This window comes from Triturus cristatus, chromosome 8 (assembly GCF_964204655.1).
Source record: "Triturus cristatus chromosome 8, aTriCri1.1, whole genome shotgun sequence".
Taxonomy (NCBI): Eukaryota; Metazoa; Chordata; class Amphibia; order Caudata; family Salamandridae; genus Triturus; species Triturus cristatus.
The window spans coordinates 285,097,400-285,116,224 of record NC_140591.1 but is presented as its reverse complement, the minus strand read 5'-3'; the positions used below and the strand labels follow the sequence as shown (position 1 = coordinate 285,116,224).

At 41.6% G+C, this 18,825-nt stretch overlaps 1 protein-coding gene across 2 annotated transcripts in view; it reads right to left on the bottom strand.

Annotated features, from left to right (window-relative positions):
- The window catches only part of ZC3H12C (zinc finger CCCH-type containing 12C), a 77,487-nt gene that overhangs the window by 47,046 nt on the left and 11,616 nt on the right, over positions 1-18,825 (bottom strand). For both annotated transcript variants that reach the window (XM_085621533.1, XM_085621532.1), the window contains exon 2: positions 15,901-16,661. In XM_085621533.1, the coding sequence (XP_085477659.1) occupies positions 15,901-16,592 (692 nt within the window). In that variant the 5' untranslated portion in view covers positions 16,593-16,661. The remainder of the gene's footprint in view (positions 1-15,900; positions 16,662-18,825) is intronic.

Here is an 18,825-nt window from a genome sequence, read left to right as displayed (position 1 = left end):
GATGCAAGTGAATCGAAGTCGACAAGAGGAGACGTCACTCGGGCGAGCCGGACATGCACCCCAAATAGAGTCCAAAACAAGCATTCTCCAACCGATGGGAGGCCCCATCTGAAAAAGTCATGAAAGGGGTAACTACTCCTTAAGAGCAAATGAAGATATTAAGCACTGAGCCAACCAAAAATGATAGCAAACACCACCAGTGTACCTCATATTTTGGAGTGCCACACAAAGCACAAGCGTGCCCTCCTCCTCTAGAGTGCCCATCTTGGGTGCTTCTCTGGCCGTTTGAAAACCCAGGCATCCCTTTTGTTGTAGGGATGCACAGTACAAACCACAAGCGTTGCTTCCAACTACGCTAAATAAGTCTACAGAAAATCAGCCCATTAATCTCAGAAGTGTCAAAGAACACACAAGCTAGATTCTTTATAAGAGCAGCAATAAAAAGTAAAAGGGACAACACTGTAGCTTTTTGAGTGTGAATCACATCACAAAAGATACATGGAGATGCATAATCTGCCTTCTTTGCCAAAAGGGCCATGGGAAAGAACGTCCTATTCCCTGGGAAAGAAGCAATGGCACCCCGCTTGTAGGCCCAACAGCAGATCCAGTTAGCAGCTTCTCCTTTGCAGGTGGCAAGCATCCCTGAAGCACCACAGCATCTCCTTAGAGTACAAGAACAACTTCCTGGGACCAAACTGCACTTTTAGCATTGCAACCACAGCACCTTCCTGGAGTGGGAAAGCATCATGCGTGGGCACAAAAACACCTCCATTGGGCACAACAGCAACTTAATGAGGCATGCACCACATGCCCTGGATACAGAATTGCCTCCTAAGTGACAAAGGAACAGCCTTGAGACAGGAAAGCACCTGCATAGCTACACCAGCACCTGTATAGGCATGGGGATACCTTGTTGGAGTAGGAAAGCACCTGCATAGCTACACCAGCACCTGTATAGGCATGGGGATACCTTGTTGGAGTAGGAAAGCACCTCCATAGCTACACCAGCACCTGTATAGGCATGGGGATACCTTATTGGAGCAGGAAAGCACCTCCATAGCTACACCAGCACCTATATAGGCATGGGGATACCTTGTTGGAGTAGGAAAGCACCTCCATAGCTACAACAGCACATGCATAGGGGTGCTAGCACCTTGTTGGGGTAGAAAAGAACCTACTTAGGCCACAAAAACACCTCTACGCGAGCCCAGCAGTAGCTTCATGAGGCATGCAAACACTTGCCTTGGAAAAGGAATGGCTCCACAGAGGCAGAAAAGCACCTCTGTGGAACAGGAAAGCACCTTCATGGAACAGTGCCCAAACCCGACAGCAGGTCATTATCAGTGGAATGTTTTTCAACGTCTCCTTCATGTATCACACTGTCTTTTAAAAAAATGTATGTTTTGACTTTTTTCCTTCTCATACCATTGAACCTCATACTTCTCTTTGGTCTCCATCGGTCACTGAGACAGTGGTATAGCCTTGAAGCATGGCTTATGGAAGAAAAGTCCTTTCCCTTACACTGAGCGCCCGCTCTTGCCTAAACAAGTTTCTTTAAGGAGCAAGTTTATCATTCACAACATCCAATAAAGGAGTTATTGGTGCGCTGATGGATATACTGTCCCATGCTGGACTTCATGATGAATTTGGACCAAACTATGGGCAGGACCATAGGGGCAAGGCAATGGGCAATCTCTCTGAAACACTTTCTCATCCCCTGAAGGTGCTAAGGTGTCCACTCTTAACATTTTTTTAAAAATGGAGCACTTGTCGGGTTTTTCTCACAGAAAAAAAACATTAACATGGCATATGACCAAATGGCGCATTACAAACATAAGTGGCTGTGCACCTTGTGCATTCTTATGATGCCTCCCTCATTTATTTGTAGAAAAGGCACTAAAACCACAAAATAAAAAGGTGACGGTTGATGGCTGTATGCATTCAAATTGTTTTCATCTGGCAAAGCTAACAACCAGTTACTTTGACCCACACTTATATCATACTCACGAGCTCAAATACCTCATACTGTTTTAAATAATACATCGAACATTTGTCTAAAGACGGCGTGCCAGTGCTTGTGCATTTCCGTTCCATACAGGTTGGAAAACAGTTAAAGGGGCAGGAGTTAAGAAAGTGTGTGATTTTACCTCTCACAGTAACAGCAACAAGCATTTTCAATGCAATAGATCTCGCATTTGCGAGCGTTTAAGCTATTGGCATTGTAAATGACAGTGCCTTTTATTTATCTGTTTTTATATAAAAGGCATTGTTATTTTTAATGTCAAGAGCTCAAACTCTTGCAAATGCCAGAGCACTTTAATGGTGGCTGTGCCCCTTTTTTGAACACTGCTTGCATATTAAGGTTACAGTCAGCAGAGTCTAAACAAAGGGGTGCGGCCAACATTAAAGTGAAAGCGAGTATGGTGCTTTCACCCGAAGTTAAAAAACAAAATTAGTTTCAAAAGCTTCCGTAGAGCAGCCGCTTAAGTGAAAGTGGCCCGCGCTGGTAATTATATAAGCGTGGCTGCTAAAGAGAAAGCGGACCGCGCCGTATATGAAATGATTAAATAAGCGTGGCCGCTAAAGTTAAAGCGGACCGCGCTGTATATTAAATGATTAAATAAGTGAGGCCGCTATAGTTAAAGCTGGACCTTGCTGTAATTTGAATAAATACATTACTATTAAAATAAAAGTGGGAGGCTGCTTCGATGTCATGGGTGGAATAGGAGAAGAGCATTAAAGAAAATACTGCTCACCGACTTATAAAGCAGACCATATAACACCAGTAAAAGGTCCAGTCGTTATGGGAAGCAACAAATGCAGATAAGGCGGTACCTAGGAGGGACTAACAAGCCTAATAACGACTCGGAAGCCAGTGTGTACAAAGGACAATGACACAAGCCAATTAAAAATATGGGTGGAGAGTGGGCAGGGTTTTAAAGCCATACTCCATGACTGCATGCCTCGCAGCAGCGCATGCGCTGCCCAGGCTCGACTTAAAAGCTGCTCAATGAATGATTTATGTCAACTTGGCATGAAAGTAGAACTTTACTCGGAAGGCATAAATTATTTTAACAGTTTTTGATATATTAGTGTTTGAAAAAGATGCTTGGTGCTAAAGGCTTGAAGAAGCACTTTTGCATATCTTGCCGCATGAAAAGCCCTGTTTAGCGATATATATGAAATCTGGCAGACATGCAAAGCAGGAAGACAGCTTGCTGCGCTGCATCAAATGAAGAGAGCAGGAATGCACCACATTCCCTAAGATGTGGAGGAGCCTGCTGTCTCACTGCGCTGGCGTACTGGGTGCTGCTAAGTGCCAATGCAAGCACCCTTGAGCCATGCGTTTCAGGCAGGATTGTTTTTGTGCAGGAAGCATGTTTTGTGCAGCATGGCAAATGAAGCAGACTTTGAGCATGGTAAATGAAGCAGACTTTGATGTAACCACTTTTTACTACTTAATTAATTTTGCTATTATTTTGCTTACTTTTTTAGCCTCCGTGATGTTGATTCCTGTAATGCTATCGGGGAGAAAGACAACAAGCTGTGACACCTGGTATTTTGTAGAAACTCTATCATTGGCGCTAACTCTGCATCTGGATGTTCCGTACTGCCTCACGATAGGCCTGCCTACCTGTAGAAAGAGTGGTTCGCAAACACTAGGTGCCCGATTATGAGTTCGGCAGTGCGGCGGCGGGACTGCCCTGCGTACAAACCGCCTGCCTTATTACTACTTTTTTAGTCACTGGAGGGTGGTTCCTTTGGCATTCCCACAGCGGTGCCAATAAAATGGGCACCCCAATGGGAACGTCAAAGGAATTTGCAGCACAGCATGAACTGTAAAGTCCATGCCGTGCTGCAACTGGGGGTGCATGCACACAGGGTGGCACATGTTGTGTTCCCTCCCCCCCCCCGGGCATCCACATGGAGTGAGGCACATGGAGTAGGATGCCCTTTCTTTCCTCAATACCACTGTTTTCATGGAGGAAAGACCTCCATGAAATCAGTGGCGGTGAGCAAAGTCGTAATATGCTTGGCGGGACCTTGGCTGGCCTGCCAAGCATATTACTGCCTCAAGACTGCCGCGCCACCACCAGGGAACAGCGGTTCCCTGGCAGGGTAGGCGGTCCCAGCGCCGCACAACTGCCAAGGTCGTAATATGGTCGTCTTCCGACCGCCACCCGCACCACGAGTCTGGCAGTCTGAGGACCGCCAGACTTGTAGTTAGGCCCCAAATGGTCACTGGCAGCAAGCCCTGCCATTTGCAAAATCTCATCTAGAGGAGTCTCAACATACACCAGTAGATGGGCAGGGCCACAGCAGCTTGCGCCTTTCCAGTAATAATGCCATCCTAAACCTATGTAAGCTGGTTTGAAATGCCCATTTGGCACTATAATACATGCTGAAAAGAAGTCCCGCATTACGATTGGTTAGTTTCCAGCAGCGAGGATGATGGCCAATAACATGGCTCCCATTTACCTGTTGTGGTGAGGTCTAGGGAAATGCATACTCTCCCGGGGGAAGACTTGCATAAGTATTCTCCCTGGCATTGACTCCTAACAGGGTACCGAGATCGGGCATTCTTCATGGTTGCACGCAGGAAGAGAGATTCTTTTTTATAGTCCTCCTCCAACCTGGCGATATAGCCTAGGGTGGGTATATGGTCCCTCCCTTGACACCTTCCTATGAAAAATGAACACTGCAGAATTAGGTGGCAAACTGCATGATGTATGGATGAATAAAAATAACTTTATTATTATGTAAATTAAGAGAGACTAAAACGAGAGAATGAAGATTAAATTCAAATTGCAAGTAGTTTCCTGAATCAGGAATAGAAGCATCATTACTGTACTCGTATGATCGCGGCTTTAGAAAATATGTCCACTCGGGGATAACTGCAGGGAGGCAAATAGGTTTCTTTTAACTAAATTGAGAATTTTTACGACAACATCTTAAAAGCTCAAGGAAATGTATTCAGATAAAAAAACAGCTGGAACATTTCTAGAATCCTTGAATAATTTGCTTGATTCTTTTCTAAGTTCTTAAAAAGCATCAAATGTCGTTTGTGGCAGCTTCCAATGCCCCTAGATTGTAGCAAGTAGGATAAATAGTATACTATAAACAATTTAAAATAGTTCAGTATAAGGTTTGAGATAAAGCATCATTTCATCGCCATTGTTACATTGTACTCCATTTCTCTAACCGCCCAAAAACACTGCACTTGAGAAACTCACATCTCATGAAGAGTGATGTGAATTTCATTATTGGGTCAAAATGGCAAATGGAACCACCCCCATCCCTCTGACTCCGCCCACAGTCAATAACTACTAGATAGCGTCCCCCAGCATAATATTGTATAAAAGCACCCTGGTGATCCATCTCCCTTTACTAAATCAGATTAATAGATGGGCACAATGAAACAATATTAAACTCCATAGATGAAGATGCAGTTTTACTTTGAATAGTACCTGGTACTGAAATAGCCAATCAGAGCAGAGCGTCAGTTCTTAATTGGTAAGATACCACACATCCCAGACAGACAAAACCAATGGCATCCCACAGCTCACCCCTTGCTAGATACTGGTTCAAGCATGCACTTTCTGGGCCGATTCACAACGACATAGGAGTAAGTGAAGTAATACGCCTATAGTACCCTTCTACAAACTCTTAAATGCCTTTAAGAATTGGCCCTAACATATCTAAACTGGTAATGGAAACATTTAATAATATCCATATGCAATTAGAATAAATTGAGAGGTCTGTGCGCTCGTTGTACTTTTACTAATAGTGTGTTGGATGTTACAGGGTCAATTTACTAAGACATCAAAGAGTTCGTAAAACGTGCCCTGGTAGTATTAATTTCCGCACTCATAAATGCTTTTGTGACTCTCCTTCTTTATGTCTTATTATGCAGGAATGAAGACAGCCAGCTCAGGACTATCAAGTTAGGGATCGCTGAAGTCAACTGGAATCCTAGGTGGAAGACAACCAGGATCCCGCAATATAAGCATAAGGACCAAATCTTTATGGGTGATTTTTAATACTTATTAGTCATCATGCTGCAAGCCCATCTTGCATATGTCCTATGAGCACGAGCCATGTATTCTAAAGGAAAGTTGGCAATGCAGTGTACGCTTCATATTCTTTGAAATTGGAAGGGGCTTCTGTGATCAAATAGTGGCTCTAGTGGGAAAGTTACATTCCAACGACCATGTGCTCTGCCTCTTGTGAACTAGGAAATAGCTTCTGTGGTGATAGCAGCAATCAGTGAAGCCTATATGCAGACATATGTAGGAGAGGGGTCAAAGGCCATCTGGGGTGGGGCATTCTGGCTAGCATGAGCAAAATACCCTAAACAACTTCAAAACAGTGGTGATCAGTAGGAAGCAGATTCACTAGCAGCGCTCAGCAACTCCTCAACATTCCCAGCCCGCTTCAAGATCAACAATACAAAAAAATGGGGAAAGAGGATGCAGTCCTGCCCAAAGTAGCACTGCAGCAACACAAATCAACATCCTAAAACTCCAATCCCAGAGGAACAAAGCCCAGATACATAAACATAGGCTAGGAACACAGTGGAACATGTCTTGCCAAGGGTATTAAATACCCTTAGGCATTACACCGCCACCACCTCACCAAGCAAGTAAGCACCCGAGAACACCAACACTCAAAGGTCCGACTCATAATCATACAGAAGAGGAACATCAGGGGTTGTGCATAAGAACCTAATACCAGAGTTTACAACCTTCCTACAGGGAGTTCATTTGATCACCTTGAAGAATGGGAGTATGAGTTCACATTTATGAACTTGAAGCTATGGCTAATGGATTCCGTTTAAGTTCATGCACAAGTGCACTAACCCGCTATATCATCAGCTTGTTAATGCAAAACCATTTGCAGTGTACCACGGTCTTCCTGAGCTGATAACGCCTTTTGCAATGGCTCTGCATTCATTAAAGTTAATTGTAGACAAATCCCCTATAAACAGAGGCATGGTTTGAGTGACACCATTCTCTAAAAAAATGTTGCTCCGGGGTGGCTCTTTTCATGGTTGGGCTCGTCTCTTGGCTGTGAGGGCAAACCTTAGAACAAAAACAGAGGACAGGGGCAAGATCTATTTTAAAAAACACCACTCTGTTCAAACCTCAGAGGAAGCCCACCAGAGTAGCCCAGTTTATTCTGTGAGGGATTAATACTGTGAGAAATTAAAAGTTGGATACAACTAAACATGCATTCATGCTTTTGGGGTGACAGGACCCCAAGGTGAGACAATACTTAACCTCCTTCTGCTTGCCTATTTAAAACTGGTCTGTTGTGCAAATTCATTAATGAATTATCAGAAATACTGATTTAGATAAGTGGATTCATGGCACAAATATTGTTTACAAAAATATTGCTCCATTCAGTGTAGATTTTCTATGAACTCCAATGGGGTGATATTTTTGTAACCCTTGTTCATGACACAGTAGACCAGATACACTAAGGTAAATATACACATGTATATTTACTCATATGCACATTTACTACAACACCTACGTGTAACTCAACACTGCTTTGCCATTTATCATTTCCAAGTGTACAGTTACATCTGGGTGTGGACTTACATGTCTCTATCCCCTCAAATCAGGGGACGCAGCCCAACAAGATTTACCAGTGTAACATTACTCCAGTAACTTTGTACATGTATGTGGAGATCTCCACCATCTTGGTGGAGATCTCCCTATGGGAAAGTCCAGGGAAAATTATTAAATGTATTATTCTTTTAAAAATATAAAATATACATGTATGTATAAAATAAATATAAATTAATTTAAATAATATTCACCTAAAACTTAGGAGTAATAAAACAAAATATTACAGCACATGCTCATCAAATGATGTGAAGTACAACATTAATTCATTTAAATAAATGCATTTAATTTATGTATACGTCAAAAAATAATTAAAATAATTCCCACCCTCACTTACATTTTTACTTTGGTTAACTTAGTAAAGTTTATTAAAATCTGACTGTTAAATCAGTATCAATTATTTACATTTTTAAATAAAAGTTTATGGTTTAATTTATTTTTTAATTACGTTTATTATTGCACGTTAAAAGGATAAAATAATAAAGATAAATATATATTAAAAATTCAACAAAAGGTTCTATAGGGTGTTATTTTGTTTCCCTGCTGACATTGTCTTCTACTGGAGAGGTGCAGTTTATGAATAGCAATGGTCTTACTCTTTTGTGGGTGTGTGTTTACATTAAGGTCCCCCTTCCCAACTCCTCTTTAAATTTCCATAAACCCCTCTAATATAATAGTAAGTATTCCCCATTTTCAAGACAATCCACTATAAGTAGATAGTGGAGATCTCTGGGCAGAAAAGACAAGAGAAGCAGTGGCGGACGTCTCTGGCCACTGGCTTGTGAATTGCATTTTATAGTTTGTGAGTAGTACTACTGCTTTACTACTTTATGTACTACAAAATGCAGATTTTGAATCTAGCCCAATATTTTCTACAGGTACCGATTTTTCAGTGCCATGCCGGAGGCAGTTGTGAGTTCAGGAGATCAGTATAGATGATTTTTTGTTTTCTTTGGGGGAAGAAATACAGTATGTGTGTTATATTTTCAATAAATTGTGAGCTCTCTTAATTGCTCCCATGTTACTCTTTAGTTTTTTTTTTTTTAATAAAACTACCGAACTCGATAAACTTATAATAAAAAGTACTTATGTGAATTTCTGTAGGATAAGTTTGATTTTGATTTTTCAGGTCTGGCTTGAAAACACAGCAGTCTGCTGGCCTACAGCTTCCAATATACAGAGATCCGACTTTGGGTCAGCCATTGGCTTGTTTGAGTCAGCAGCGCCCTTTAGCCACTGTTTTGAGACTTTGTCAACCACATCTTGAATCAATCTTTATGAAGCGGGTTAGGTTGCAACACTGTGTTGTCTTTCTATTCCCCCAAGCAGATCTGTTATGAAATCTCCTGGCTATCCAGACAGATTTGTCTCCCTTGCTTCTGTGGTGTTCGATGGAAGATGTCAGGGGAGAGGTGATCCATAATTTGCTCAATGTACACAATTTTAGTGAAAGATATGCACATATTTTTGTACTTTACAATTTATGATTGTGCCCCATGAACTCTTACAATTAGTGAATCTAATTCAATATAAGCATGAAGATCATGTATTTAGCCAATCAATATTTTGGCCTCCGTCGATTCACAACGACTACTATTTTGACTCTTATATTTTCACTTCTCTCCTTTCAAGCTAACTTTTTTTACTGCCCAGCTACACTTGTTTAACAATAGCATTTTAGTTGAACTTTGGTACAATTCCTGTTGGAGCCCTCAACAGGGTGAAAGGAGACATTAGAAAAGTATCCTAGAGGACAATGCTCTGAAAAAAATGTCTAATATAAGTTTACAAATATTAAAACCTATCGGCAAAGCCAATAGGACTGGTTTTATTGTGCTAGCACATGGAAACACAGGAATGCACAAAAGCAGCCTGCATCAACATATTCAAACCAGACCTACTGGATTTCTTTCTTTTATGACTAGGTCTACTTTTTAGTGAGTCAAGTTTCTTCATCTCATTTGATCCCATTTGATTAACTACACCCTCACTCTTTGTTGTTCATTCTAACACTCACAGTAACTCAATGGTGATACATCACCTGAATTTATAGATACCATAGGCTTATGTTTTCACTCGGGCAGTAGCAGATCTTTGAGTTCCACAACTTAGAATGGAGTACACACAATACTGCACGCTCTGCCACATCTCGAGGTTTGAAACTCAGAATATTTGCACATTTCCCAGGGCATTACTAGAGAAAATAATTTGGAGAACAAATACTGCAGGAGATGTAATTAGAACAGAACTTTGAACCCAAATTTAATAAAAACTACAGTTTGCTCCAGAATCCAGTTTATTGTGAGATACAAAATGGGGCCTTTATTGGAGATTATTCAGCATTAATTTACTCTCACTCTCCCGCTTGCTGACCCAGCTTATTCAGCTTATCCCTACCCCGCATTTGATCTATACTCTCCCTCTTTCGCCTCCGATTTTTTTGCCTCCAGTCTCCCCCTCACTTTCAGCGTATAATTATGCGTCATAAACCAACATGGTAAAGCGTGATGTCTGCAAATTATTCGGGAAAATGGTGCCGCACAAGGATCCTGGATGCAAACATTCAACCAATCAAATGCTCCATTTCCCCTACAAATTATCACTTCCAATCAATTTTTGCCCATTCAGGGGGTTTTCCTCCAGCCACTGTAACACTATTGCTGTGACTACCGTGCACGCAGCTCATAGTTCTCCACTAACAAGGAGTAGAAATGTTGTTCCTGTGCACACCACATACCCTTTTGTGCATAGCCAATTGTATCACAATTTTGTAGTTCAAGGTCTGGGAATCTTTACCAGTTGTGGCTAATAATTCAAGCAGGAGGCCACACATGCACACACACACTCACCCATCTACATGCACGCTCGCTCATACCCATCATTTCACAAGGGTGCATACATACATCCACCATTGACTACCATGCTCAGCCTGACAGACACTCTACATGTTTGCAAAAAGGTGGGAACCTTAAGGACGGGCGGCTTCTGATCTGTGCTTGGTGAATGCTACAACAGGGAAGCATGAGAGGGCATATCTGCTGGGGTCTTGGAAGAGTAACCCATGCCCCTTTCCTAAGCCAGAGCATCTACTTCAAAGTAGCAGACAGTCAAGTACGTCCATCCCACCAGAGGGGATGCACTTGACAGTCAGCTGCATCAAAGTACCAGCACCATTCAGTGCTCCTCCATAGCCCAGCCTTTATTCCTGATAACATTGGGCAGGGTAGCACTGCCTATTGCGGTGCAAGGACATGTCCATCTTCATTCATGCATGAAGACCACTGTTATATGCATGTACAGACACCCAACTACGCAATCGGCCTAAGACGCTCTGAAGTGGTTGGTAGGTGACATGTAAATTAGGAAAACAGAGAAACAAAATTCATTCAGCAACCAATCCCAAAACATGACAAACAGGCTATGAGGCCTTCACGGTTAATTCTAAGACCAGATAATTTAATAAACTAATTATTCATTGATAATGCTCTTTTCAGTGTTTGATAATTACAATGTGCCAGAGCCCACTATCATAAATGCTTTTAAAACCAACCAACGCAGATGTTTTGTGAAAAAGCAAAGCTTCCAAAATATGCCATTAGTCTCTGCGAATCGTCTCTGCAGAAAAGGCTTCTTCAAGTGTGTGTGGGTTGCCCTTCCCGGTGGAATAAAAGCACGGCACTACACCTGGAGCTCTGCAGTGTCGCCCACTCACTTTTTCCTGAAAAGAAATTTCTGTTGCAACAACTTTATGAGATTCAATGACGGCATTGTAGCTGACAATCACCAGTGCCGAGGCAGAACGACCGGGTTATTACTGCCCGCCATTGCACAAGGGGAGTTCGAAGGATTTTTAGGATACCTTCATGGAAGAAATTGTGGTAAAATTAAGGTCCAACACAAAACGTGGCAGGAAGAATAACAGTGAACAAACCAACCCATGCGTAGACCTAACCAATATCTTGATCACCCTCTGTCTCTGTGTTGTAATTGAAAAGATTATTCATTTGTAAGAAAATGAGAACTAATGTTCAAAGCATAAAATGAAGAATAGGATTTATTAGTTTATGAGTATAAAAGGATGCCCAGGTAAAAGGCCACATCCTTGGCCTTTAAGGACCTGCAATTTGAAGGATAAATCCCATGACCACCTGTAATTAAAAGCTAAATTAATTTAGGATTGTAAAGTCATAAAGTTGTTGTTGGTTACCTACAGGCAGAGCAATTTCTAAATGCTGATACCAAGAAGATTAAAATGCCCAATATAAAAAATAGTGTGCATTATGTACGAAAGTCACGAACCGATTGTGAAAAATCAGCATACGGTGCGTAAACAATACAAGGTAAACTCACCAGATGCTGCAAATAACAGCTAATTTCTTTCCCTCGACACTAAGGCTCTCATTAAGCGACCTTAGGCCCTCCTGGTAACACTACACCTGTGGTCATTTTAGTATTACAATTGAAAACTGTAGCACTACTGCAAATTTAGCATGATTTCCCCATCTCCCAAGAAACTCTATACATTACTCCTTAAGAGTGATGCTGGAACTATACAATAAGCAAGATTGTAAATCCCATTTAGAGACGGATCGAGTGCGGTCAGTGTTTGAGCGCATCTATTGTTTCTGATTTGGACATGCCTTCACTTAAAAACTGAGCAAGTTTCAGAGGTGTGCGCTGTTAAAGCAGAACAGCTGTCAGTTTAGAAGTCTTGCAAATGTTTGCTGAATCTAATGCACATTTGTATCACATTTGAAGATGCAGACTTCTAACTTACTGAAAATCTGTTTAAGTAGATGTTTCACAGAGAAGAGCTTTAGGAAATCCACAACGTTTACAGAATTCCTAGAAGTCTTCTGGTATTGTTGTGAATCATTGAACAGTGAGAAATTGGTCCAAATGGACTAGCCATCTTAAAGGAGCCAATAAGAGACTTTGCAAAACAGCTTGAAAATGGTACCCTCCTGTGAGCACCATATAAGGAGAGTCAACTGCCCGGGAAGCATATAAGGAGCAATATCAGGAGAATTATCGGTGCACTGTACCCACCAGTGTAGTAATGGGCCTCACGTTGTTGTAATAGATGAGATTGCCAAAATACTGTCATTTCAGCATTAGTTTACGTCTGTCTTTTAACATATAATTTCACTATTTGTTTTTTATCTCAGTTAAGGGATAACACATTGGTAATTGAGTTACTTTTGAAAGAAAATAAATTGTTCATCTCAAGACCTACATTCTGTCATTGGTTTTTTTTTAATTTAACAGGTTTTTATATTTTTTGAAAGTGAAACAATTTCCATTCCGTGAACACCTTCTCCTTGACCCTACATTTGACCATGATTTGCATATTAATGATCCTGGAAAAAAATATAATTTCTCCTAAAGTATGGGAAGACATGAGGTATAGGCACTGTTTTTTAATAGTATTTTTAAAGGAGTTCTGCAAAAACTTACTGTGAATCATACACAAAGTTTCAAAAGTCACATCACTGTTAACACGTAACAAAAAGGGATGGGCACACTGCAAGAAGCTTAGCTTCTACTTTCCATAGTTGGTCTCATGGGGAACAGGCCATTGTCCATTAAGCTTATACTGCACTGAATATCATGTATTTAATTGTTTTAAAAAATCCTCATGTCAACTTTTGGCTTCTTTACGACACTGGAATTTAGACTGGCCATTAGCACATACGCCTCCTATCCATACTCAGTTGCGAAGGCTGAAGATCAAGTTAGACCCATGAGGAATAGATAATATTGGATCTGCTCCGAGGAAGCATCTAAGTGCATGGCAATGAGTTTTCCACATCATTGGAATGCATGGGGATGGAGCCTTCAACAGCATGTATTTCTGAAAAAAACACTGAACATAGTTGTCCTGACGGTGTTCCTTAAGGACAGAAAGCAGGTCATGGTCTTCAAGTGAAGTGTAGGTCCATCCTAACGTGTATCATGGCTGGTGGTAGTCTGTTTAGGAGTTCTGCGACACCTATCCACAAAAGCCTTTTATGTTATGCATATAATTTTTATTAGTAATGAAAATGCAAACACACCATTTCATATCTTAAACAAATGTCTGGCATTTGTACTTAGTATTGTAATCCCACTTATAATGTTCGACAGATTATGCAATTAAGACGGGAAAGGGATGTCAAAACTCAGTACAAAATTCAGGTATGGGTACGTCATTGCCAAAGACAACCACTTTCACCCCCTCTTGCCAGTGGCCATATTAACATTTATAACTGCTTGATTGTGATTAATGATGCCTAAAAGAGGGGAAGGAGCATTTACAACGTGTCGCGAACCATGCGCTGATGATACAATGCAGGTGTTACAACGAATGTGTCTTTACCACGCATATCGTTACAATGATATGCCTTGGGGAAAGCGACATTGGGCTTTAAAGTCCAACACTTTTCTTACTGTTGCACAGACTGGAGTTGGAATAGTAAAATGGTAAAGGAATGCGTGGTAAAGATGCATTCATTGTAAAGACTGTGGACTAACGGCATTGAACGGTAATGGCATGCGTTGTTCCGACATACAACCCTCAAAGAGTCTCCTCAGAAAACTAAAATCTGCATGGTGATCCCATTGCCTATATGAACCCAAACGAGATTCAATAGAGAACATCTATTGAAAGGACTGTATCTGTGCAGCCATCCATTTTTTTCTTTTTAATTTTAGGATTATTTTTTTCTTCCACGTATATTTTTCTCTACAACCATTCCTTCTTTCTTTCACATTTGTTCTTTTTTTAAATACATCCTGCAGGTTTGTGCATCTGCCTTTTATTTTGTAAATCCTGATAGGTTTTGTATATTTTGTGGAATTGTTATCTTCTCCCGCTTATGCTTGTGATATATTTTTCACCAGTGGCGTAAAGCAAAATAATGGGGAAATCCTGCGGAATGTGATGAGTGGCCCTGGATCTCCCACGCCTTCCAGATATTCATTGGGTTTGGGCTGAATGGAGACACCCCTAAAAAGATACGACCTCTGAATATTTGGGGGGGGGGGGGGTGGCTGCCCCACAGGGGCTGCGTGGCCCACAATACACTCCTGCTTTTGACTTATGGAAGAATGCTCTCATCAGGAAGTGGCTGGCAGGAAAATGGATGTGTGTCGTGGCAGGATGTGCTGACGTGCATGCGAGTTCATACCTTGCATATAATTATCACACAGACAGCTGCCCAAGCTTATTTTGAGTAATATTTTTAATTTTCGTGACAATTACTTGTATTATATGTGGAAAAATACTGCAATTTTGCCCAGGCCTAATTGCAGCCCATTGGGTGAAAGGTCATAGCATTGCCAGGATTCACAAGACGGTCACAATCATTAGATATTTTCAAAGTAACCAGTTATTGTTTTCAATTCGCTTTCGCAGGGTAGAAAAATGCAAGACCCTCAACTATGCTTTGGCATCACTCCCTTCAACAGGCCCTCCACATGTTTTCATTTTAACATTGATGGAGTTGAAAGGAGCCACAAGGAGACATTTCAACCAATAGAAAGTCAGTAGGAGGCAGAAACATCACCAAAATAGCAGCTTCAGCTTTTTTTTTCTAACAAGGCGGGTGAACCCCTCTCTTTCTCCTTATGATCCATAGCTAATTCTACTCTGTAGCCGACTCTTCACATTCAGAGAAGTTTAACACCTCAACTGTAGGCTGTACAATAGGAATATATGGTTAAACCTACATGCCTACTTCCATTACAAGCCATTTCCTTCATATTGTTATTAAGGGTATTCATGGCAATGCAGGTATGACAAATCAAAATATAGCAAGACACTCGTTTTAGCTCTTGCCTTGGTGAATCTTGTAAAGTAAGGTTTACTAGAAAAACTCTAAGGTGCTAATCAAGTAGATTTGAATAACAAAAAAAGCTCGTCAGTTTAAAAAAGAAAGTTCCAAGAAAAACTGGAAAATATTCACCCATAGAGAAGAGCGACAATCAGTGAGCCACGTGGAAAGGCATTTCACACCCTGTGCATGTGTCAATGAGCAAGTTACTAATAGTTGTGCCAAAATTATGCAAAGCTGATATTAACAGAGATTCACCTCGCTCTTGCTATTTTATGTAGGTGCTCACCATACATAGCAGATTGGGCCGACATTGCTTTAGCAGTGTGTGGATGTATTTTAAAAGAATTATAAAACATGATCTCTTCGATACACCATGCAAAAATTCAACAATTAAATCACCTGTCTTTGAGGTACCAACTTCAACATTTCTGCAACAAGTAACATGCACATACCTCATTGCCATATTGCTTCCATCAATGACTATTGGCCGTAAGTTGTGATAGTCATCCATCACCTCCTCTTGGAATGGAGAATCTGACCTCAGTGAGTCAACAGAAGAGGCTTCACGGAGTACAGCGCTGTTGGAACTACCACTAGACTGATCCACCTCACTCTTGTTTCCAAGTTTGACAAGCTCACCCAAAATGTCGTTGATTAAAGCATCCGTTCCCAGTTTATTGAGCACCAGTTGAACCTGTTCCTCGGCATAGCCTAACTTAAGTGCAAACTCTAGTTTGGTTTGGTATTCCTTCACCAAGTCAGGAGGCTTCTTTACCTCTTTGGAGGCTGCCTGGACCTCCTCAATCTTAAGTTCTTGTAAAATTTCACTTCGTTTTAGTATATGAGGCTCGAAGCGAGGAGACCTGCACAGCAGGCGGTGAGGTTTGGTTACTTGACAGTGTTTGGCTGCAAATCTGCCCAACTGTTCAGCTTCATTGTCAGAACTTGTGCTCCCTTCCGAGTCGCAACTAGAGCTGCAAGTCTCTTCCGAGGTCTCCTTGTCGGAATCCTCCTTCCTGGAGTTAACTTTATCCATTGTTGGTTTCTCCACCATGGACCAAGGTGCAATTGCACTCAGATGTGTACTGGAGTTCTCCACATAGAGGTGGCCAAGGTCAAGCTCCAAATGATCTTCCAAGCCCATGAAGCTGCTGCATGTATCCGACTCCGCCTCGCTGTGTGTTCGGAATTCTTCATGAACTGCCCTATATTCCTAGAAGAGACAGATAATGAGTTTTTAACTTGTTAAAGTTTCATTGCAGTCACTATTGACAAGACTGTACCACCAATTAAAGTTTGATGACCCCCATCACGCCATCTATTTCATGACATGAATTTTCTAATGTTATTTCCTTTAAGACTTTGGGGCTAATTCACGAAAGCATTTATGAGTATGGAAGGTAGTACTCAAGGAGTACTCTCTTGCATACTCATACATGCCTTCGTGAATTGGCGCATAAACGCCCAACTCCCTATTAGTAAAGGCACATAGAGTCCACGGTTCTTTCTATGTGTACTAATTGTACATGAATATTCCCATTTTAGATGTTTCAGAGCTAATCCAAAAGGCATGAAAGAATACGTAAAAGAGCACTACAAGAGTGCTCAATTACGTACTCAGAAGGTGCCTTTGTGGTTTATACCCCACTAAGTATATTAAGGTTTCTTGCATTCATGCCACTGTTCACCAAAATAAAGCACTGCTGATGTACAGGAGTGCAGTTTATATTATTAAACTGCAGGGTTCAATAGAGGCCAAGAAAGGAGCAACACCGAGGTATCTAAATCTGTAATCATCGGAGTACCACCCAGGCCGACGGTGGAGAAACAGTGAGCTGTCTGAATTTTAACACAGCAGGATACAGCTCAGGCTCCCAAAAAAGAGCAACAGTAAGCCATCTCAGCTTTTACCCAGTGGGATATGAACAGACAAGCATAGGAGCAATAGAGAGGTTTCTCATTCCAAAAGATCATAGCAAAGTCCAGACAACAAAGGAGCCACAGTGAGCCCTCTCAACTTCTAGTCACCGGGGACCAACAAAGGAGCAATAATGAAGTATCTCCATTGAAATGATCATAGCACAAACCACACCGACAAAGGAGCAATAATGGAGTATCTCCATTGAAATGATCATAGCACAACCCACACCAACAAAGGAGCAATAATGGAGTATCTCAATTGAAATGATCATAGCACAACCCACACCAACAAAGGAACAATAATGAAGTATCTCCATTGAAATGATCATAGCACAACCCACACCAACAAAGGAGCAATAATGGAGTATCTCAATTGAAATGATCATAGCACAACCCACACCAACAAAGGAGCAATAATGAAGTATCTCCATTGAAATGATCATAGCACAACCCACACCAACAAAGGAGCAATAATGGAGTATCTCCATTGAAATGATCATAGCACAACCCACACCAACAAAGAAACAATAATGGAGTATCTCAATTGAAATGATCATAGCACAACCCACACCAACAAAGGAACAATAATGAAGTATCTCAATTGAAATGATCATAGCACAACCCACACCAACAAAGAAACAATAATGGAGTATCTCAATTGAAATGATCATAGCACAACCCACACCAACAAAGGAACAATAATGAAGTATCTCAATTGAAATGATCATAGCACAACCCACACCAACAAAGAAACAATAATGAAGTATCTCAATTGAAATGATCATAGCACAACCCACACCAACAAAGAAACAATAATGAAGTATCTCAATTGAAATGATCATAGCACAACCCACACCAACAAAGGAGCAATAATGAAGTATCTCAATTGAAATGGTCAAAGCACACCCCACACCAACAAGGACTCTCCTTGAGAAGCTCTGGTGGAAGCTGCCAACATACTCATCCTATCTGTGCAGCATGTGAAGCCCATGGAAAAGTACTTGTGTTGCTCACAGGTAAGGTTTGTGTCCCCCGACACGAACACATCACCCCACACCTGCGAGACCTCCACTGGCTCCCCGTCGAGAAAAGAGTAACCTTCAAGATACTCACCCACACCTACAAATGCCTCCACAAAATTGGTCCCCAATATCTCAATGAAAGAATCACTTTCCACGTACCCAAGATAAACCTCCGATCCGCTGACCTCGCCCTTGCCAAAACCCCGCGCATCCGTGGAGCCAGAACAGGTGGAAGAGCCTTCTCCCACGTCGCAGCAAAGCCCTAGAACAAGCTCCCCATCAACATCAGACAATGCACCACTCTGCACATCGTCAGAAAGACCCTCAAGACCTGGCTCTTTGACTGACCGGAGGTGCCTCCACCCCCTAACCCCCCCCCCCCCCCACCCCCCCCCAGCGCCTTGAGACCTCACAGGTGAGTAGCGTGCTTCACAA